General features: G+C 37.7%; 1 protein-coding gene across 10 annotated transcripts in view; it reads right to left on the bottom strand.

The window, feature by feature from the left end:
* Window positions 1-24,479, bottom strand: part of RASAL2 (RAS protein activator like 2) — a 303,483-nt gene that overhangs the window by 32,159 nt on the left and 246,845 nt on the right. For all 10 annotated transcript variants that reach the window (XM_045516595.2, XM_074349840.1, XM_045516596.2 and 7 more), the window contains 3 exons: window positions 5,305-5,458; window positions 3,440-3,538; window positions 2,378-2,932 (listed from right to left, as the gene is read on the bottom strand). In XM_045516595.2, coding sequence (XP_045372551.2) covers window positions 2,378-2,932; window positions 3,440-3,538; window positions 5,305-5,458 — 808 coding nt within the window. The remainder of the gene's footprint in view (window positions 1-2,377; window positions 2,933-3,439; window positions 3,539-5,304; window positions 5,459-24,479) is intronic.

Below are 24,479 nucleotides of genomic sequence, written 5' to 3'. Positions count from 1 at the left end.
AGGCAGAAAGCAACTGAATAAATAATATACATTACAAGAGACTGATGAAATATTAGACATCTTGGGAACACACCTTTAAAACTAAAGCTACTAGATTCATTTGAAAGAAAAAAGTTAGGGTAAAATCTAAGGTGTCACCACCTAAGTTTGAAACTAAAAAAAAAAATTAAAATTCCTTCAGAGGTTTTTCATGCGCTTTTGCTAAAGACCATGATGCAGAATGTGGCTGACCAGCCTCTGTATTTTCTGTTCTATCTGCCTTCCCAGCCTCATCTGGTGCCATTCTCTCTGCTTTGTGCTCCAGTCTCAAGAACCCATTTTTCAGCCCTTGAATACATCAAGCCCTTTCTACCACAAAACATTGTCTATTCACAGGGCTTTTTACAAACGCTGTTCTCCGTTCTGCTTCACGCCCACCCTCGCTCTGCCCCCACCATCATGGACTTCATTCCTCAGATCCTTTGGATTTTAGTTTGCGTATCGCTTCCTCAGTGAAGCCTTCTCTGACCAGCACGGCCCTCAACTCCATGAGTCAAGTCCCCTTAATCCTCATTCTCACAGCACCATATATCTTTTTTACAACTGCACTTTTCACTGTAATCACACATTTATTTCTGTAATTATTTGATTAACATGTTTTCCCCAGAAGACTGTAAACCCCATGAGACCAAAGACAGCATCTATTTTTATTCAACTCTTTATTTCCAGCATTTAAGAGTTTCTGACACATATTAAGTGTCTCATATATAATAGTTACAAATTGGTCCTCAGTATCAACAGGAAATTTCTTGACCTAACATTCGAACTTATTCAATGTTTACTGTTGTTCAATTTGTAACGGGATAACATCATGTATTTTGAATGTTATCTGTTCATTAGGTACTTCAAAAGTCTCCAAAACCAAATACAAAGGGAATGTGCAGATTTACTTTCACTTTAGAATTTAGCATTTTAAACATTAATGGGATTTATTTGGGGGTAGCTCAGTGTACAAGACTTATAGACTTAGGAATCACCATTAAAACTCTTATGCTAAGGGACAGGAAGAAATCTGGGAGTGATGGCAACATGCTGTATTTTTTTTTTAATTTATTTTTTATTTTTATTTTGGGGGGAGGTAATTAGGTTTTTTTTTTTTTTAAATGGAGGTACTAGGGATTAAACCCAGGACCTCGTGCATGCTAAGCACACACTCTACCTCTGAGCTATACCTTCTCCTCAACATTCTGTATCTTGATTGCTGTGGTTTCCATAGGTGCATAGTCTGTCAAAACTCACTCAATTTTTCACTTCAAATGGGTAGTTTATGGCATATAAATTGTACCTCAATAAATCTGCTAAAAAATCCTACATATATCCTAGAACCTGAGCAAATGAAGAACAGAAAGAACATATCCATACAATTTCAAGGATGAGACTCAAATTTCAAAGACACCTTTGTTAACACCACAAAGCTCAAAATTATAAGCAGAAAATTCAACCATAAAAATGATCATCAATAGGAAAGCATTTAGATAAGGTGTTAAATACTGAATATATTGATATATTCTGATTTGTATCAAGAAATCTTAAAAACATTTATCTTTATTATTTGGTTCTAAAAAAATTATTCTAGCTGTGAACTCCTCTAGATCTAAAACACAATTTTACCATGACCAATTTGCATACAAGATAATGGAAACTTAGCCTTGTTAAGTGACTATGCCTCACAGAGGCGATAATCACTACAGTTCAGGCTGATCAAAGACTCTATTGATTGTTCAGTGTTCTTCATAGAATTAGCATACTTCTCTTTTCCATCTCCCTGAATTTTTACTTCTTTCCAGGTTGGATTGAAACTAAGGCTATCGTAAGACAGCTAACAAATAATACCCCCTGAGTATTTTAATTCCAAATTTAGATGTTACTCTCATGAAGACTCCTGTGAATTACCAGCATGCTTCTGGAATACTTCTTTCTGTGACTATGGGTTACAGTCATCAGTCAATCTTAACTTAAAATATTGGAGTAGAATCATCATACAACACACTTCAGAACTAAATATAAACAATCTTGAACACACTGTGGGCTTATCACACCAAATCCACCATTTATTTTGTCAGACAATAAAAGGGCGAGCTGTGGTATCTATATTCCATTGCAAGTGGACTTTAAATGAATACTTGTTCGTTTCTCCATTTTACTTCTTTACTTCTATAATCCCCAGCTTTTCTGGATCTAAGAACCACTAATAGGTTTCCTTCCTAATTTTTTTTTTTTGAACCAATATAGCAAAGCACATTTCTCTAATGTGAATCACCGCAGTAAATACGTGTTTGCTTCTTCATAAAAGGTAGGGAAGAGAGCTGGGGTAATGCAATCCTCCTTTCCCACCTACCTTTGCTCTGCCAGTACTCTGAAGAATGTGCACTAAGGCACAGGCCAACTCCTCTTTATTTCTCACGCTAATTACTGGTTCAAGAACAGAACACAACATGGTGTAGTTGCTGGTGACAAATTCTGCAAATTCTTTGTATTGCTCCATAGGCAGAATGGTGATAGTTTGGAAACGTGATTTAATCCGAATAGAAGGTCCTCCTGTCTTTCCTTTGTTGGGTGTAGGCGTGCTTACTGGATACCACTTTTCCACAAACTGGCGACCAGTCACACTGGCAGTGGGGATGTTGACGAGCCCTACATAATTATTCTTGTCTTTTTTTTTCTTTTTTTCCACATCTTTATAAATGTGAACTGTGATGCTATGAAGATGTGGAAGGCTGTAGAACTCAAAATGTTCGCCCCAGAAAATATTGTCTGCTTTGGTCTTGCTGGTTGTACGAGCGAAGAGGGTGTCGTCAAGGCACAGTTCACAGAAGTACTTCTTTTTAGGGGCGAGGTCCTTGGCTTCAATGATCCATAAACGGAGGACATTCTCAGCTCGTCTGCAGTTGTCCTACAAAGAAGCAGCAAAGTTGTGTGTGAGAGCTCAAATCCCAGAAGGAGAACATTCTCCTCTTAAAGTAGGTGACGTTATGTACTTCGCTGAGGGCAATCAATAAGTAAAGAAGGGGATTTCTATCTCATTTTCAAGACAACAGCAAGCTCTCAGAGAGCCACATACACCCTCATTTTACTTGAGTTAAAAAAAATCATCCTGTAAGTTCTCGTGGCAACTGAATTAGCTCTCTGCAAATAAAATAAAGTAAGTAAGTAAGAAACTTCGTGTTCTAGTCCCATTTCTATCATGTACTTGGTAAAATCACTTGTCTGAGTCTTCTTATCTACACTGGCAAAATCATGATAATATCTGCAATAGGATTATTTTGAGCATAAAATGATATAACATGTACACGTGCTTTACAAGTTCTATCAAATTTAAGGTATTATTACTGTATCTACCTTCTATCAACTTACTGCTTATAGAGTTATACAGTTTTTAGACATTCAAAGTCACCATTACCTTATTTGGTTGAACTGTCCTGCGAAGGTTTTCCATCCACTTATCTCTCTCTGAAGCAGAGTTGCAGCTGAAGCATTTACTTCCACTTAAGTAGGTAACCTTCAACATAAACATCAGAGATAAGGACAAGGAAACATGGCGCTTGAGGGCTCTATCTTCCGAGTTGTATCATTTAAGAGTTAGGGATATGCTAGGAATCCAAATTATACGACCTGGAAATCAAAATGACATTTGCTGGTTTTGTGTGATCTGTATCTACAACCACATTCACTTTCTGCCTTTATTATCTGGATAGCATCTATATTCATCTCCAGGTATGAAGACCAAGGCCATCGAGAATTCAGCTCAGGAACCTAAAACTGGCCTACAGTTTAGAAGGAACAAAACTAAAGACCTTTAATTAAATTTAAACCTGTAAAAATTACCTGCAAATAAATATGCTAAATTCTAAGTGACTTACTAAAAAATAACTAGAAAGGGGAGAGAGTCTCTAAAACAGTTTACCAAATTTCTCGGGACTGCCTTCAGTATAATATTACAGAAGGGACCTACATGAAATTGAAAAGGAGTTACCAGTATTGAATCACTCTGCAACCCATTTCTCCTCTACTAGGCAACCAATCTGTTGACGTGCAGTCATTCATTAGGTTAGCCTGACAATTATTACCACTGTCCTTTAAAAATGAAACACGTTTTCTCTATGCCTAGCACCTAACATTGCGCTTGGCATACAATCTGTCGAACCGAGTTCCACAAATACGGCAAAGTTCAAGGGACTTTTATAAAAAGATCACCAATAAATGACTTGCCCAAATTGCTAAAGGGTGCCCACATATTAACTCAATCTCAGGTTATAACCTAGTAAATTAGATCAGATGTTACGTTCTCCCTAATATGGTAGCTACTAACCACACATGGCTAGCGAGCACCTGAAATACAGCTAGTCCAGACTGAGATGTGCTGTAAGTGTAAAATACACGTCAGACTTTAAAGCCTTAGTTTAAAAAATGTAAAAATTTTCATTGATAATTTTATTTTATTTACACATTGAAGTCTAACATTTGGGTTTAATAAAATTTAAAATTACCCATGTGGCTTGCCCTGTGGATAGTGCAGGTCCCCAACAACAGGTATCAAACGTCTTTCAACTTCTACAACATCTAACACAGGACTCATCACTAGCAAATTTGTAAGTTCATGCTAACTGATTAAATCATAACCCTAACAAGCACAAGGATGGTTTTGAAATTAACTTTGCAAATGGCCAATTGTGTACATTTAGTTTGGGAGGCGAAAACGACCTTATAAAAGGTGATAGTCACAGTTCTCTGGTGAAGGGCTACTTGTTCATTCAAGAAATCAGGCACCTGCAACATGCCAGGGACTGGGCTGGGTGCAGGGATTACAAAAAGAATTAACACATGGTCCCAGATCTCGAACTGCCCATGTTTTAGTTAGAAAAAATATGGTTTTGGTCAACTTCCTCAAAGAATCATTAAAATTGGGGGCTTAGGCTTTGGGGAGAAAAATAATGTCTTAGGTGATATCTTTATCAATACTAAAAAATTAAAATACTAACTTAATAAATTAGTCTTGTGACCTCTGCTGAGAATGCACTAAGAACTCACTTATTTTGAAAGCAGAAGTAGGCCAAAAGGAATGAGAAGCCGTCATTAATAACATCGATCACCGACATAATTAGGTTAGCAGATTTCCAATTTCCTTCCCGCAAGTAGGCAATTTTCAGCAACTGAAAACCAGTTAAGATGATTGGATCATCAACACCATAGTAATGGAACCACAAGAAGACTGGACAGAAAACCTCTTTGCTGTCTCATTGCTCTTACTTCTTCCTACATTTTTACCTCAAAGCAGAAGTCTTGGCCAAGGATGCTGCTGTGCAGTGGCTTCACGGACACAGGCTCCCCTCTGCCTAGGTCCAGGCATTCCACCGCACTGCACGGGCTCAGCAAGGACTCATGGGAGCGGGACTCTTTTAGTTTAGGCAGCCCACGAGACCTAAGAGTACAAAAAGGTACTTATGATGGTGTAACCATTAGCCAACGAAGAAATAAAGGTCAAATGCAGTGGAGACTCACAGCAAAGGTAAAAACGCCTAAGGGAGAACTAAACAAGGAGCAAACTCACAGTTAATCTGTAATAATAATAATAATAGTAGTAGTAATAATAATAATACCATATTCCTGTGGCACATATAAACCATATATATTTGTATGTGCATGCACACACACACACTTTTTCTTTTTTCAAACAAAACACAAAAATTTACTATAATTTTATTAGTCTCAAGGGCGCTCAATGCCCCATCACAGACATTGTTTTTATCCTCATTCCTGTACTGGAGATGGAGAAATATATACTATCCAAGGTTATCTTGGGTTCTTTTTTATGCAAAGGTGTTATTCCTTTTTTTTTACCCATGCTATAGCTTTGTCCTCTGCTATCACTGACAAAACAGTAGTGGCAGAATCTTCATTCTGTTTCTTTCTGCTTTGGCAGAATGAACACACACACACACACCCCAAAGCCAAATTTTTCAGCACAAGACCCTGCTTTTCAAAAGGTCTGATTTCCACCTCAATATGGAATTCTTTTCTGGCAAGATTTTGGTTCTATCTATGCTTTACTGTACAAATGTGAATAAAGAAAAAAATGCCTTGAAGAAACTTCCCACCCTCAAAAGAAACGTTCAAACGCTCCTCTAGAAGTACAGATCTTTGTCAGCCTTTCAGGCATCCTGGCTGGTTCTGTCCCCGAGTTGTTTAAAAAAAAAAAAAAAAAAAATGCTGCGAAGCACTTTTGTTACTGCAGAAGCCAGTACTCCACTGCCTTCCCCTTGGAGGAATAAACGAAGCCAAACAACAGGAGACACAATATTCTTGAATCTAGAACTGGCTAGCCATGCAGTTTTACTCAATAATTATAGTATTTATTGACTGAAATGCCCGGCGTTAAATACACATGTTTCAAGCAGAAGTACCTAGTAATAGGGATAAAAAGAAATGCCTTGTGTAAAGACATTTGTTTTTGTAAAACACATGAAATAAGCAGCCTCATTGACTTGCTTGAAATAACCATGTTAACACTCGAAATACCTAGTGCCACAGTAGCTTTCAGTTAAATTATAAAGTAATGAGAGATGGGGAACCAGCACTGAAGGCTGCTTTTTCCCTTCTGTTTCCATTCTAACACTGTTTAATCAAATCCATACAGTTAGGAACATCTTTAGCAACAGGATTTTAGTTCATTCTTCTTTTCCACACACATCAAAAAACAGTCACCATTTAATGTTTGGAGTGAAAAAGTGTGTTCTAATATTCAGCAGTCTTTTTAAGGCAAAAAACATCAGTAATTATATTTACTATTGATAACACAAAGTATGCACAAAAGCTGCCTAGTGTTTTATATGTAAAAACAAAACAATGTAATGGCTCCGCATTTACTTCCTTTCGTTCTATTGGTTAAGACAATGACATGTTAGATACTGTCAACACAGCGCACCAATTATAAGTAACTAAATGCAAAAACAATTTTACTTTAAGGTAATTACCAACCTTTCCCAATATACTTCATAGGAAGCCTGGCTTAGGCAACAGGATATTGCCAGCTTTCTTAAAACACATACGAAACAACAATTCCAGCCCATTTTCCCAGGAGGAGTTGCTTGGAGGGGAAAACCCTCTCCTGCTCTGAGAGTGAGTCTCTCAACAGAAAAGATGAGGCATATTTAAAATAGAAGGAGGCTGACTTTTGTTTCTTAAATTCTCTAGGAAGATATTCGAAAACATAAATTAATTGTATTTCAAACCAAATAAATGTCTACCTACATGAAGCAACCGTACAGCCATCGTGCAGTGCAACCCCAAATCATAGCGGCGCCACATGTCACGGTAGAGCAAGTCACTTTCTGAACTACATCTCAGGAAACAACTCTCTGTTTAGAAGACGAGAACCAAGAGAAGATGGTTTCCCCTGCTGCCTTCGGTTCCTGATAGCATCTTTGGCTAAATGTTTTCCAGGTGTAATTTCAAGTCTTCAGTAGCAGAACAGACACACATACAACAGAACATGAAGCCATCTCCCAAACAGGCTGCAGGACAGGATAATATTCCTTCTTCTCTTCCTCAGGCTGCATCCAGCCGCTCAGGTAACACAAACAAGGTTCCTGGGCTCTAGGCTGGGCCTGTTGCCATGGTGCTACACCTAGAAGGAGATTAGAGCTGAGGGCAGCAGGGAGAAGCTGCGGCTGGAAGGACTCAAGGAGCATGCTCTGCCAACGTGACATCTTAAGACAGAGAGGAAGGAACGGCAAGGCCCCATCCATTTCAAGAACAGTTTTGGAGTCAAAAGCTGTAGGGAAAAAACAGAGGCAACTCTGGGGTGGAGAAGAATCTCCTAACTCTGACAGAGAACAAAGCTGAGAAGTTTCAGCTGTTTCCTAGCTGATCCCCAGCCCCTTCTAAAAGGTATTCGCCACGTCCCTCCGTGCAAGTTCAATCTTTCTCTCCTGTCTGCTCTATTTCCTTTGCACTGCTTACCTTCGTTTAATGTTTCTAGGTATTATTTTACATTAACTTATCTGAGTCACACATTTTTTTTTCTTTTAGAGAGAGTTGGATCAAATTCTTTATTCACTCTACTTCCAATGCTGAACAAATTTCATTTTGATACTCGGGTTTAACTTCCAAATACAGCCATTGACAGATATTACAACACAGCCATCTGGAATTCGAATTCAAAACTTTTCCTGGTTACTGAATTTCAATTATTAATGTATAGCTCAGAATCCCATATTGTACAGCATTTACGTATGTTTGTGTGTTTACCCACCTACACCCAGGAATTGAACACTGAAGTTGCTAATATGACTAACATGGCTGATGAATAAGTAAGCAAGGCCTTCCTGTACTGGGAAGAAAGGATCTCTGAGAAGACAGGTAATTCCCAGAGAAGCAGGATTACGGTAAACAGGAAGATCAAGCAGCCTGGGATTGGTGTGCGGGTGGCAGGGAGGGGAGGCACTATCTGTGCAAATGCTTCTATATAGCATCACGAGTAACCCCAAGTCCCCTCTGAATCCTGTTTACCGCCTGTACCTTCCTATGAGTTGATTTTTCTTAGATCTGCTAACTAGAGTTTTAGCAGCTCCATATGGCACTACAGCTTACTTCTCTAACGGAAAGCAGAATGCGGATTTATTGAGAGAATAATATGAGCTTAAAACAGCTTCTCCCAGTCCAATCTGACAATGGCCTTCATCGAGGACCCTGGCCTCGAAACTCGACATTGCGAATCCCTTGACTACTGGTCAAGGTTCTCTTCCTGACCGCTGCAGCCCTACTCCCCAACCCCCAGCATCACAAACACCATGTAATAATTCAGAGCTCAAGTATGACTACTTCTTGGTTTAACTGGGGAGAAGAAGCAATCTTACCTCTAATTAGGGAACACCGTAGCCTTTACATTTTTGCTTTCAGGTCAGCAGACAATCTTCAATTCTGTGTAAACTCCAAGCAAACTAGCAATGTGATTGGTAAGGGTTAAAAAATCTAATTGCTTTGCTGATGAAGATTACCTGCTGCTTCTGACCTATTTAAGAGATAAACTACAGGCAGGAGGGGCTTTCTATTACTCACTACAGTGAATGAATATTATATTGCTTTAACCCACATCCTTATGTGAAATCAGTCTTAAAAGACAAAAGTGAAGGGCTGGGGGATGGGAGCCAACACACACCATTGGATACACTGATGAAGACAAAAAAGGAGTCAAAGAACTCTGATTAGAGCAACGTTAAGTAAAACACAGCTGCATTTTTCCCAGCTCAACCATCCAATTTTTCAAAAAGCATATTTCCCCCAAAGCGCCAATAGTGCTTGGATGTGCTAGCTTGCTCAATCTGCCACAGGTTTACAGATTCAGTTCCAAACTTGGGAAACTTTTAATTAAAAATGCTTATTGCCACACAAAATCCTGTACTCCACTGCAGGTGAATTTCTGCTTGGTGTGGCAGTTACACGATTCCAGACTGCTTCGCTGAATTCTTGAAAAGACAGCTCAGTCATAAACTTGGTACAGCGATACAAGCTTGTATTCACCAGTATGTGTTCCTAACGCACTTCACCTTGTTTGAAAATTTCCCAGGTAGTAACTAACAAAATTCGGTATCCTAATACCCTACCAACAAATTTACACAGGGTCTAATCAGTTTTTTAAAAGCTGCATCTGAGCTTTCACTTTGAGAAAAATGCAGCTTGTGCCCCAGATTTTATAGTTTTTCAACCTGCTATCTGTGAATTCAACTGATGTTTTCTGTTTGAAAGAGCAGATCCTTTCCTATACTATAAAGGTTTCCCTACCTGGATTTTTCTTTTTAAAGGAAAAAAAGAAAAGAAAGAAATTAAAGCTCATTCACAAGAGTTGTACTTGAGTGCTAAAAAACAGCCCTCCCCGGGGACCGTGATGGCACTCGCTGCTCTGATTCACCCGCTGCAGTTACAGCTGTCCCCACTGCTGATGTCACTCACTGGTTTTTGTGTCAGATTAAAAAACAAACAAACAAACAAAAAACACCACACAGCCACTCACACAAAACGCTATTTATGGAAACGTAACATGTACGGCTGATCTTCCTTCTCCCTGCTCTCAGCTGCTAGACAGGATGGGCTAATGAGCCCAGCTACCCAATGGTAAAGAAGGATGTTTGTCAGCCTGAGTTTTTACTTAAAATGAATAAACTCATGGTAAGGAAACTTATCATCACAATCAAAAATGACATTCAGCCTATTCTGGTACATATACATGTGTGCAGACAATGAAGGTGGACACAGAATGAGGACAAGATTATAAATATTAAAACATGTTCTGAAGAGCAGAAAACTCAACTAACCTCCAGTATGACAGACACTAGGAAACAATCTCCTTACAGAAACTGTACCATATCGTAATACACCTCTTTTGTCCTTAAATTGCAAATTGAATAAAATCTACTAATGTCTATGAAACAAACTGAATATAAACATACTCAATTAAAAAACCATGAACTAAATCAAATGACACTCATAAATCAACTCAATCAACATACTAGTTTAAGAGTGAGTGGAAAGACTAGTAACTTTTCGTTCTCTTTGCCTTAGATTTTTAGTCTCATCGTTACCATAAAATTAAGTATAGGTGAAAGGAGGATAAATAAGGAAGAAACTGACCAAGTTCAATGACATTTACTTCTTAATCATTCCTAAATTCATGACTGTTTGCTTTCTCATTAGCTCTCATTTGGTTGAACAAGTGAATCTTTGTATGAATCCATCTATCCACTCAATGGTTACTTGGTGTGCATTACGCATCAGGCAGTGCACTAGAGGTGGATGCCAGGAACAAATGGTGAAGAAGGAAGGCAAGGTCCTTGGCTCACACACAGTTTATATAGTTCACAAGCAGTTATAATACAGTGTGGTAAGACCTATGAAAAAGGATACAAAAGAGGCTCTGTGAGCACTTAGAAGAGCTCTGGATATTCAGATGGGGATTCAAAAAGGCTTTTTTTTTGGTAGGAAAAAGTAATGTGATGTGGCCGTAAGGACGGAGTAGAATTAGCTACATGCAGATGTGAAGGTACTGAGAGTTCTAGGGGGAATGACCAGCACGTGGGAAGGCCAGTAGGGAGAATATACAAACCTAGGGTGTTTGAGGAACTCAAAAGAACTCCAAACTCAAAAAGCGTGGCTCTGGTGCAGCTGTGGATGTGTGTTGGGGCTGCGAGAAAAGGGCGAGGGAACAATGAGGACTGAGGGGTACCATGATTGGACCTGGTGTAACGTGAGTGTTTTGGTGTGACCACAAGACCACGGACGGACAGAGAAAGGCTGTGGGTGGTGGATCAGATGTGCATCTCTGCAAGAGTGCTTTGGCTAAGCAGTGGGAAAAGGAGTACACAGAGGGGAGAGAAAAAAATGAGAGACTCATAGAGACTGGTTCATAAATTGTGACAGGAATCCGAGTAAAGGTCACAAACCAGAGCAGCAGAAATGCAGAAGTGGATGGACCTGGGTGGAGATTAGGGGGTAAGCAGGCCTTAACGACTACAATACTGGGGGCATCAGGGAGAGGGCAGAGTCAAGGACCAGCCTCTGGCTACGAAGACGGTGTCCTTCACAGACGTGACAGGCGATGCTGGTTGAGGAGAGGGTGGAAATAAAATCAAGTTTAGTACAAGTTTGAGGTTCCTGTGGGAGTAGATCTTTGCCACAGATTGAATGTTTGCATCCACTCCAAATTTACATTGAAATGCTAACCTCCAACGTGACTGTATTAGATGTGACCTTTGAGAGGTGATAACTGTCTTTATTAAATAGATCCCAAAGAGATCCATCGCCCATTCGCCCATCTGAGGACACAGAGAAAAGTCAGTCTTTGGACCCAGGAAGCAGGTCCTTACTAGAGACCAAATCTGCCAGAACCCTGATCGTGGACTTCTTAGACCCCAGAACTGTGAGAAATACGTTTCTGTAGGTTGTAAAGCACCTAGTCTATGATGTTTTTATTACAGCAGCCTCAATACACCAAGACAATGTGAATCCTGAAAGACAACACGCAGACTGATAAATGGTCCTCAGAAAACAACCTGAGAAGTGCTAACATTTAAATCTACAAAGCTGATAGAGAGGCTGAAGAATTTAAAAGACAGAAGGAGAACTGGGAGACTCAAGTATCATAAAGCCCAGGGAAGAGAGCTCTTAAGAAGGATGGACTGTCCATTACTGCAGAAGATAGAGTGTTAAAATATTAATAGTAGCCATGGGGTATATGAACTGGGAGATAATTGGAGACTTTGACAAGAGCAGTTTCAGCGAAATGATGAGGACAAAAATGAGACTGCAGAGGGTTGAGAAAATGAATGGGAAGTGAGACAGTGGAGTCCGGTGGTGAATGAGTGGCAACTGGGAAATAGAGGGAGGCATGAGGTTGAAATAGGGTTAAAGGAGGCTTTCTCTAATCACATTTTCCCCTTCAAATAGTAAAGTAGTAAGTGTTCTTGGTAATAAATTCCAAGAGCTCAGAAGAATAGAAGGTGAAAAGTATAAACGAGGGTACCTCCCTCAAGCTTCTATGGAAAACACCATTAACAACTGTGACGCAGTCCCAGAAATTTTTTGCACATAGACAACCAAATATGATACATATACATATACATATGTGTGTGTGTATGCATGTTTACACACACAAATGGGATTCTACTATACTTTTTTCCTTAAAAGTGTATTTTGGAATTCTGTCCACACTGGAACATATAGATGTAGCTTGCCTCTTTTTAATGACCACAAAATATTCCCTTACATAGGCCTACAGAATTTTAACCAGTCCTTGATTACCACCTAAGTTTTTAATTTTTCTTTTCTTTTCTTTTCTGGGGGATTACCACCCAGGTTCAAAAAATATCTTAGTACATATACCTTAAGTACATGTGCATGTATTCATGGTTTAAATTTCCAGAGGTGAAACTGCTAGACCAAAGAGCACATATATTTAAAGTTTCGATATTGCTAATCTACCCTCCATAATAGATGGCAGCAATTTAAATTCCTACCAGCAGTGCATGTTTCTATACACTACTGCCAAAATGAGACATGCTGAACTTCAAACACCTTTGCCAGTGTAACTGGTGGTAAGTGGTATTTCATTTTTGCTTTAGTATGAATTTCTTTACTTAGGAGGTTGAGGACATTTTAACATGTCTATTGGCAATCTCAGTTCCCTCTTCTGTGAATTACGAACTGCTATTTCATATTCTTAAACCATTTTTCTATTTGTTGAACTTAACTGATATGTAAATATGACTTGTAAATTAGTACTTTTTCTGTCATCTTTGTAACTACTTCCCCCAGTTTATGCTTAGGAGGGGTTCCTCCATTCCAAGATCGTAAGAACTCTAGCTATATTTTCTTTTAGTTTTTACCCAATCCACTTGGATTTAGAGGGAAGGGAAAAGGAAAGTATAGTCGGGAATATCTTCATATTTTACCAAATTGTGGAAATATAATGACCATAAATTGACTCATTAATTATTACTGTATAGTAATCAACTCTTATTAAGAGTTGTTGTTTTGAGTGTGTGAGTGTATGTATATTTTTCCCTTTGATTCTTCCTTTTTTCTCAGTCATTTTCTCAGCAGGTTAGAATTCCTATCAACACACGCAACAAAGAGTATATTGGAAAATGCACTCAACTTGGAGTCAAAAGCCCTATGTATTCATGTCAGCTCCAGTCACTCACTAGCCATGTGACGTGGAACCTCTTCTTCCTGAACCTTAGTTATCTAATTTGTAAAATGTGGATAATGACTGCTCTTCCTATCTCTCAGTTAGTCTGAGAATCAAATGTAATCATCTATGATTTTATAAATATCTCATAAACTGCAGTACTATACAAATGGGACTATCATTACAAACACAGTTTTTTCACAGTGACATGACATGCATTAGTTCATTTTATGTAAATTATTCATCTGGCTGAGGTTAGGATAGCTATTCTTGAATATATTCTTTGCTGGAAGAATATGAAGACAGAAGGAATAAATGTAAGGAAATAATATTCTTCTATTAAGATAAAACTTTCTAATGAATTTAACATGCTACTGTGATACAATTAGAAACTTCAACTGGGCTTGAATTCACAAAACTAAGGGATCTTTAATTGGCCCATACCAGTAAACACTGGTAAGAGAAACTCTATAATCTACAGCTAGGCTGTATTGATTTAATTAATGGCCTGGAAGCCAATAATTTCTGAGAAGTTGTCATTCTATCCAAGTACACCATACTGGAGAGTCTTCTTCTTACTATCTAGAATTTGTTGGGACACTCCCCTGTTGTCTCAGGCCAAGAAATTAAGTTCCTTAATAGGACAGGCATTGTGGTAGGGATGGGGATACAAAGACTGTCCACTTGAGGAGCTTCCAATCTGCTGCAGTAAGCAGAAACGTGAAAAGATAAATTCAACAGAAAGTAGTCAGTCCTACAGTGAGGTGTATACAGTTGGCCATGGGTGGGTGTGTGGGGTAGGTGCTTAGTCTAGGATGATGTATAGGAAGAACAAGGAAAAGAAGTCAGGGAGCATACGACTCCTGACTTGGGTACTGTTGCATGAGTATGAATTAGAAGTAAGCCTGACAAAGGACAGGGTGTGAGAATAGGCAACGGTATTTGGGATAGAGAGGGCAGCAAGACGAAAGCAGAGAAATATGAAGCAGTATAGTGTAAGTAAATGATGAGCTTTTAGAAGGAGTGGTAGGAGCCAGTGCTGAGAGTTAGTTCCATTTTGTACGATTGTAGATTTCAATAAAATTATTATATACATATGTAATGAGATATTAAAATTGAAGTTTCAATTGAGATTCTAAGATAAAACATGTTGCATACCAAAGTGAAGTACTAGACAAACTGTAGACTTTACAAAGGAAGTGTTTTGGAACCAATTCCATTAACTTGAACCTCTCAGAACAAGACTACAAAAAGTGGTGAGAATATGGAGAAGGAATTTTATCAGAGAGAATTTCTGGAGAAAGCTGTAAGGCTCATCACCCGACCCCACCCCACCACATGTATACATGAGGGATATGGGGAGGGAATGCACACAGCATGGGGTTTGATTTTATCTGGGAAATCTGGACGAGGAGAAATGAGGAACTGTTGGTAGCACAGCCCAAGTTGATGTTTCTGGATTAGGCTGCACTCCTGGAGGTTTGTCAGGGCAAAGGATGTGTGAGTATTTCCTTGTGGCCCAGAGGACTGGAAGGGTGAAGAGGCCAGAACAGCAAGAATTCCTACTTAGAAACAGTAGGAGGAGCTGCAAATGAACATTTAGAATAGAAATGTACTCACCAAACTCAATAAAACCATAGATGAGAACTCTTCAAAGAGGAGACATTTCTGAAGAATTCCTCAAAGTATCCCATTATGGAGGAGTCAGCTTTCGGCATCTGCCAGGCTCAGAGAGTATTATGGAAGGCTAAGAGAGATCTAAAACTTTCTTACTCTCTTTCCCCTCCTTTCTGTCTCCTCTTGCCCTAAATCTGGAGGGCACCTAAAACCACGGGTAGTTCAGCTGGACGGGAAGAGTAGATGAGGAGAGAAGGAGGTGGTTTACAACAGTTCCTTCTCCAAAAGCAAGGAGACTCTCTGCAATTGGCTTGGCTGGGGTAAGTTTGCAGTTTTGATTACTATCTTGAACTGAACACCACAAGGCTCTGAGTCAAGACCTTTTATTTAGAGTAACCACAGATTAACTACATGGATCACAGACCTAAATATAAAGGCTAAAAATCATAAAAATTCTAGAAGAAAACATAGGTGAAAATCTCTTGGGATGCAAAAAAAACCCCTAAAAATTGCCAGTGGACATGTAGATTGGTACAGGCACTCTGGAAAATAGGCAGTTTTTCTAAACCTAAACAAGTACTTATCATACAACCCACCAACTGCACTTGTGTATTTACCCCAGAAAAGTTGAAACTTACACTTGCACAACTGTTCACAGCAGCTTTATTCCTTAACAGCCCAAAACTAGATACAAATGCTTTTCAGTGGGTGAATGGTTTGACAAACTCCAGTATATCCATACAATGGAATATTACTCAGCCACAATAAGGAACAAACTATTGACAGATACAGCAACTTGCATGGATTTCAAGGGCATCCTATTTAGTAGGAAAAAAGCCTATCTTAAATGGTTACATACTATATGATTCCACTTATGTAACATTCTTGAAGTAACAAAACTAAAGAGATGGAAAAGAAAAAGTGGTTGATAGGATACAGGGGTGGGTGTGGGGAGGTGGGGATGACTATAAAGGGGTAGCAGAGGGAGTTTGTTTCTGGTAATAGAATAATTCTGTAGCTTGACTTTGGTGGTGGTCACACAAATCTATACATAGGATTAAACTGCACAGAACTATAAACACACAAATGAATGCATATAAAAACTGGCCCAAACTGAATGAAGTCTGTAGTCTAGTTAACAGCACCGTACCAATGTCAATTACCTGGCTTTGATATTACACTACAGCTGTAAGGTATCCCTACTGTGGGAAGTGCCTGAAGACTCTATGCACTATTTTTACAACTTATGGGTATACAAATTCAAAATAAAGAGCTAAAAAACTAGGTCTAGGCGGGTGGGGGAATAGCTCAGTGGTAAAGTGCATGCTTAGCACACACAAGGTCCTGCTCTCAATCCCTCAGTACCTCCATTAAAAAAATGTTTTTTAATTAAAAAAAAACCCAAGTTCTAATTAGGAGAAACTCAAGAAGCTGAGTATATTATTCCAAAATAACCCCTATAAATGAATACCACACTTATTATTAGGTATCTCCTGACAAAGGACAAGCAGACTACTTTAAAACCATGCTTTGTCAGTGAGCCTCAGAATCAAAGACATTATTGCAAAGGTTTTCACTTGAGGGATGTTTGAAGGAGGTGAGTACATTCTATTCCACATGCTTATCTTTACCTCAAGGTGTTGGTAAATTTAAGTAGCACTTCCAGAACAAATTTGGCAACCAGCCAGGCATTCAGAATCCTGGAATGCCTGACTGTGTGGTATGACCATAGTTTTTCAGCATTTCCTAGTTTTTCAAACTTTTCAAAGCACATTTCAACAAAAGGCAGAAACATCAGAGTCTTCTGTCCCAGCACCCTTCCACATGACATGGCTTTAATGTGAAGATGCTGCCAGTATTGATCCTACAAAATCAGTTTACTGGCTTTTATCTGGTTAGATGGCTTTGGAACAATGATGACTTTGTGACATCCTATCGATTTTGCCTCTAGAATGTCCCTTCTATCTTATCTCTGACTCTTCATTCCCACTACCACTACCCTCTTTAGAGCCTTTATTATGTCTTATCCTAGCTTTTTGCCAACTGGTCTCCGAAATTTAGTCTCTGTAAATCAAGTCATTTGGAATTTCACTGCTGGATTAATTTATACATAGCACAATTCTGATTATGTAATTTCCTTGCTCAAAAATGTTTAAAGGCTCCCCATTATTGCTTATATGATAAAACCCAAACTCCTCAGTCTGACATTCAAGGACCATTCTGTGTATGAAATATTGGGTTGAAAATAACCTCCACTCAGAATTTTGAAAACATTGCTCCATTGACTTTTGACTTTCAGTATTTCTATTGAGAATTCCAATTCAATCCTTCCACACCTCCTTTGTATGTAATCTATTTTTTCCTTTCTAGAGGCTCTGAAGTTTTTTTTAAAGCCTTGGTGGTGTGCTCTTTCATGATAAGAATTGACATGTGTACAAGTTTTGTTTTTCATTCACTGTATTGGGAATTTGATGGCTTTTCTGATCTGGATATTTATATTTCCTTGTTTTGGGAAACTTTCTTGCATTATTTCTTTGACAATTTCTTCTCAAAATTTTCTAAGTTTTCTTTTACTAGATTCTTCTGGATTGATTTTCTCATTTTCTGTTCCACTTCCTGGGAGAGTGACTTGACTTTAGCTTTTATATTTTAATTTCTAAGCTCTCTTTCTTGTGTCATTGAAGTTTCTTACAGCATCCTGCTATTGTTTCATAGATGCACAATCTTATCTTTTGAAAATATTTATTATGCTTTGAAGTTGTTTTTGGCCTTATGCATTATCTTTCTTTCTTCTGGGTTCTTCTTTCTCTCTCTCCTATTTATTTGTTTTTTCCTCTGTATTTCAGGTTAGAGAATTTCCTCAAATATCTGGTGATTCTTGGCCATCTGTTTATATTTAAGATTAAAGCACTGGGGGGAGGGTATAGCTCAGTGGTAGAGTGCAGTGCTTAGTATGCATGAGGTCCTGGGTTCAATCCTGGGTACAATCCTGGGTACCTCCAACAAAAAACAAACAAACAAACAAACCTAATTACCCCTCTCATTTAAAAAAAAAAAGATTAAAGTACTAAAGAACTCAGTGGAAGCTTTGTGTACTAGAATAGAACTTCCAGATTAATGAGTTTCATTTCAGAGTACTTCCTGGCCAGCTGTTTTTTTTTTTTTAAATCATTTAACATCTTAATTGAGATATAATTAACATACCATAAAATCTACTCATTTAAAGTGTAACATTTTCATTATATTCAGAGTTGTGCAACTGTCACCACAATCTGAGCTTAAAACATTTCATCACTTCAAAAAGAAAGAAACCTCATGTCCATTAACAGTCATTTTATTCATCACTCCCCCTACCCTGTATCTCCAGTCTCTGGCAACCATTAATCTACTGTCATACTGTAAATAGATTTGCCTCTTCTGGACATTTCACATAAATGGAATCATACAATATATGGTCTTTTATAACTGGCTTCTTTCTCTTAGCATGAAGTTTTTAAGGTTTATTCATGCTGTAGCACGTATCAGTACTTCATTCTTTTTATGACTGAATAATACTGCATTCTATGGATATGCTATGCTTTGTATATCCACTCAGCAGCTGATGGACATCTGGGTCATTACCACTTTGGGGCTATTATAAATAATGTTGCTATGAACATTCATGTACATGTTTTTGTGGAGACATACATTTTCATTTCTCTTGGATCTACCTAGGAGTGGAATTACCAGCTGAAATTGTAATGGGGGTACACAAATGTTGGTATCTGTAGGTCTTTTCATCTGGGTTGGTTCAATTTTTCAAATTTGCTCTGTGATAAATGTAAGCCTGGCTACTGGCCTTCTAGAGCTGGGGGGGAGTTGGACTTTTCCAAAGTTCTGGTGGGTGATTGGATAAACCAATCTCCTTCTTATGTTAGAGGCTGCTAGCTGTCTTTCTAATGCCCATCCTTTTCTCTTTCCTTAATAACAGACTCTTGTATTATTGGGGGCAACAACGTATTCAGGTATAACATTTCCTAGTCTTGCAGATAAAGGTGACAATAAGACATAAAAAGAAGTCATTGGATGGTGTTTCAGGGAAATTGCTTTAAAGGGAGATAATGTGGCTGGAAGACAGGTGTCCTTTTATGGGCCCCTGTTTTCCGGTGCCTGAAACATGGATGCTATGGCTGGAGCTTCAGTAACTGGCTTGTGTTTATAAAGAGATTCTGGAAGATCTTAAGACAGCAGAGGAAAAAGCCCACAAAGAGGCTGAACTCTTAGTCCTAGACTGCCCACCCTCAGAGTTCTCATACGTGAGGAATATATAACTCTACCTTGTTTAAGCCGTTGCTGTTTTGAGTATCTGTTAATCAGCAACTGATCTGAATCGTAAGTGACAGACTTCTTTTCAGAATTTCCTTCTGCAGGCAACTACGTCTGATCTTCCTCTAATTTTAAGTAATATATTATCCAGATTTCTCCTAGTTTCAACAAACTAGAAAATGGAGTTCATATTTCTGTTTCTTATACTGTGTCATTTTTAAGACAAAAAAACACAGAGTTTTTTATCTATCAACTTAAAAACTGGAACTTTACCTTTCCAATCATGGCCTACCTCATGCTTTACATATCGTGAAATATCCAGTATTTCTTTTCAAGCCCTGTAATTTCCTACTCTCTGCTTCTGCCTTCTATTTCCATTGTGAGGAATGCTCTCTCCATGTATCTGTTTCCAAGTTCAAATGGTACCTGTTTTTTAAGGTTCACCTCACAGGCCACTGCCCTCGAAAGTCTTTTCTGATCCATCCAACAAGAAGTAATCTCACCTCATCTATACGCCCCCTTCCTAGACATTTACTTCTTTTAGAGGACTCTTTGAGGTTGGGGGCGGTGTCTTACTTTTCTATATTCCCTGGTAGTACATGGCTTTCTAGTCTGTACATAACTGTCACAATTAGATATGCTACTGTGTATCAAGAAATTTGTTTTTTAGAAACATTAATTATTTGGCAAGTTTTCATTCCTTATGCCTATGCCCCACAATTTTACAAAGGAAATTCTGAATTTAAGGATCATTATAAATTGATCCCCAAAGCAACACTGGTACCAAATTCCTTCAGGGCCTTAGAGCAGAGTTTGTGATTTGCAGATCATCGGCTAGACAAACCTGGAGCCATCAGGGTCTTTTTGACCAATTAAGTCTGCATGTTAAAATACCCTATGGTCTTTTGCACAGAGAAGCTTACTGATTATTTGTAGTAAACTTTCTTTAGAGGAAATTAAGTCATTTAAAACTATTTTTCTGCCATCTTAAAGCAGTAACTCAGACCTCACGGGAATAATTTTATCTTTTTAAAAATGTAATGAGGGCAGATAAGGTTTGTGGTTATAAAAGCCTTGAAGAATTCAAAATATCATGATCACTACTTCATTATCCTCCTGATATCCCAGATACACTGTTCCCTCCTCTTGAAGAGCAGAGAGAGAAATTTGCACAGTGTCATAATGAGAAATTTAATAAGAAAGAGATCCCTGGCTTCTTGAGTTTAGCATTCTGGTCAAATTTGGCCAGGTAAGCCACAAAGAAAAAGACTGACAAGTTGGACCAAATGAAAATCTAAAACTTTTATATAATTTAGAGGTATGATTCTGAAACACAAGAAACAGATTGGAAGAAAAATTTAACAGTGTGCGTAACAGTGGCTTACAATCCCTAGTGACAATAAAGCACTGTCCTAAACCATAAGAAAAAGACAAACAGCTCAGAAGAACAATAGGCGAAGATAAATAAGCAAGTCACAGGAGACAACATGTGAAAAGATGGTCAACTTACTAGGCATTACGGAAATACAAATTAAAACAAAGAAATGGCTCCCGCTTGTCTTTATTTTGAGAGGCAACATAGCATAAAGGTTAAGAACGCAGACTCCAGCTTTCAAGGGTGGTGACTGAGTCTGTGGAGAGCCCCCAGGAGCTGAAGCTGTCACATTCCCTCCACTTTAACTTCCTACTGCAAACAATAAAGTCTGTTCATACTGGGTATTTTTTTGTTTTTTTTTTTTAAAGTGTGTAGACCCCAGAGCTAAGAGTTCTTGGATTTGAACCACAGTACTGCCACTTTCTAAGCTGTGTGACCCTGTACAATTTATTGATTTCTGTTTCAGTTTTCTCATCTTCAAAATGAGGTCATGACTATAACTAGGGTTCTTGTAATGATTGAATGAGTTAGTTTATGTAAAGTGCTTAGAACAGCATATGACATATAGTATATATACTGCAGACGTATTATTACTATTCATCCATCATACTGACAAAATGTAAATGGTTGTTCAAAGGATAAAAGTAACCTTAATCTGTTGGTGGGAAAGGAAATTAGTACAGCTTTTTTGAAGGACAATTTGATAATGTGCATACTCTAAACCTAGTAGTTCTATCTCAGAAATCTAACCCAATCACATAAGGACAGAAAGGTACATATCAAAAATGGTCATTACATCCCTATTTTGTGCCAGAAAAAGGGAAACAATTAAATATATGTCAACAGAGAAGTGAAGTACATATGTTACAAAACAATGTAGCATACTAAGAAAGCAGCTGTTAAAAAGAATGATGTAGATTTATACTGACATATAAAGTTGTCCAAAATATTCACACTAAAAAGCTAAGTCACAAAGTTACACGATATGATCTCCCTCACATGAAAACAGGAAAAACAAACATATATGTGCATTTATGTATGGATTTTTAAAATGGTTTGAAAATATAAGAACTGTTAATGAGGTTATTTATATGGGGAGAAAAGGAAGGGAAAGAGGCATTTTAGTTTTTTAAGCTGTATTTATGTATTGGAACTTTTTCTTTTAAACAACAAAGATACAAGCATATTTTACTGTACAACTTAAAAACTGAAAAAGGGGGCTGTTTACTAGGTTTGTCTAGAGTTTCTATTGATTTGATATAAGAATAGGAATGTTTTTCTACTTAGATTTAGATATCATATACCATTTTGGAAGAAAGGGCCTGATTGTGGCAACTGATGGATTTCACACAAGACCAGGGGGTTTTGGAAAATCACACCTGCAAGGGTACCAATTTAAAGAACTCAGTTGATTAATATCTTGTACTTTAGTTCTATTTATCTGTGTCTGCAGATGATCTGAAGGTAAGAGAGCCCATTTAAAAAAACAAAAATAAAAAACTGATACATTCAAACTTCTATTTAGTACATCCCTATATAAGAATAAAGTTTTTGAAACATTTCTTTATAGGAAACTATCATTCAAATGGATTTGAAAAATAGAAAGGGTTGTCTAATGCTTGAGATTCACTAGCACTTTTTTTTTTATTATGCTGTATTTGAGACAGAAAGATACTACTATTGACTGAAGTAAAACACCATAGAAGGCACATATAATGAATTTAAGTCATTGGAAAGGCTACAGAAGCACTGACTGTATAAAAGTAACAGCAGACTCTAGCAGAATATCATCTTTTGGTAATTCAATCCAAGAATCCCTTTAGGCTACCTAAAGCAAAACAGAATAGGAGAGAGCACTTTGAAATTAAGAAGGTGATATTTAGCGCAAGTTTAAAAAATAAAATACATCTACAAAAAATATCTCCTTGTCTCTCAGATTCATACATGAGGCTGCAGAGTTTAAGAAACAGGGTGTTGAATTGGGTGTTTTAGTTGCTGCGCCATATCCTTGTTCTTAAAAACCAGTACTTTGAAAAAATTTGTCATTCTACTTTGCTGAGACTTATTAAAATACTTTGAATTCTTACAATGATGAAAGTTGCAGAATAATAGAAATCCAAGGAAAAATATGAGAAAAAAGGTCTTCTTTAAATGATTACCTTAAAACAAAGAGATATAAAGGATATCTAACGATAACAATTACATTGCAAATTGACAGATTGCAGCTTTCACAGAACATCTCTAATGTGGTTCAGGGCTCTCAGAAGACCTTCTCATCAACTCAGTATGGGGGACCAGTTATTTCATGTATAAAATAAGGAGAGTAATTATCTGCCTGGCAAATCTATAATCTGCCATGATAGAGATTATAGTTCTATATTTCTGTTTCTTATGTAGGTAACTGAAAATAATGGACTGATTACCAAAAGAAAAAAAAAACCGAGTATAAATAAGAGTATCATTATGAATGACAGACATGAATTTAAATCCAAACTCTACTACTTAGCTGTGTGACCTTGGGCAAGTTTCTCAATCTCTTTTGCTTTAGTTCCTCATCTGTAAAATGAGGATAATAATGGTATTGAGGGTTGTATTAAATCAGAGACTATATTAAAAATGCTTGGCACAGAGTAAGCACTCAATAAATACTGGTGATGGTGGTGATGTGTTAAGACCCAACAAGTACCATGTCCTAAACTTTGGGCATCACGGAGACATGAAGTGTTAAAGATATGTTCCAGCACACGCAGTCATCTTAGAACGTTGTTCTCCTTAGCGAGGTATCCATCTGAAGTTTGCTCAAGCCAGGAGTCCTAATTATTGAAATCCATGCTTGCTTTTCATACATGTCTTCTAGATGTGACTGCAAATTAATGAGACTGATTCCATATACTATACCCAAAGAACAACGTAGCAGTGAAGGCCATGGACTCTAGAGCCAAACTGCCCAAGTTCAAATACCATTTTTGCTGTTTACTAAGCAGTACAACCTTGAGCAAGATTACTTAACTTCTCTGTTTCTCAGATTCTTCATCTATAAAATGATAATAATAATGTTTATCTTAATAAAGAGCAAGATCCTACTGTACAGCACAGTGAACTATATTCAATACCTTGTATAACCTATAATGGAAAAGAATATGAAAAGGAATATATATATGTATAATTGAATCACTATGCTGTACACTAGAAATTAATACAACATTGTAAATCAACTATACTTCAATAAAAAACTATTAAAAATAATATTAATCTTATGGGGTTATTATAAAAAATTAAGGAATATAAAGCACTTAGTACAATGCTCAAAAAATGTTATCTGTCGTCAGCATCATCTTATAGTCATCCTGCAAAAGAAAGATATGCCTCTAATCACCAGAACTTGATTCTACAGAAATAGCACAACTGATTCTGAAATAAGTTCTTAGGTATCCATACACTTTCCAATATTGTAAGATTTTA

The sequence above is a fragment of the Camelus bactrianus genome, chromosome 21 (assembly GCF_048773025.1).
Source record: "Camelus bactrianus isolate YW-2024 breed Bactrian camel chromosome 21, ASM4877302v1, whole genome shotgun sequence".
NCBI classification, from domain to species: domain Eukaryota; kingdom Metazoa; phylum Chordata; class Mammalia; order Artiodactyla; family Camelidae; genus Camelus; species Camelus bactrianus.
The sequence above is the reverse complement of the archived record's forward strand: the minus strand, read 5'-3'. Positions and strand labels throughout refer to the sequence as shown.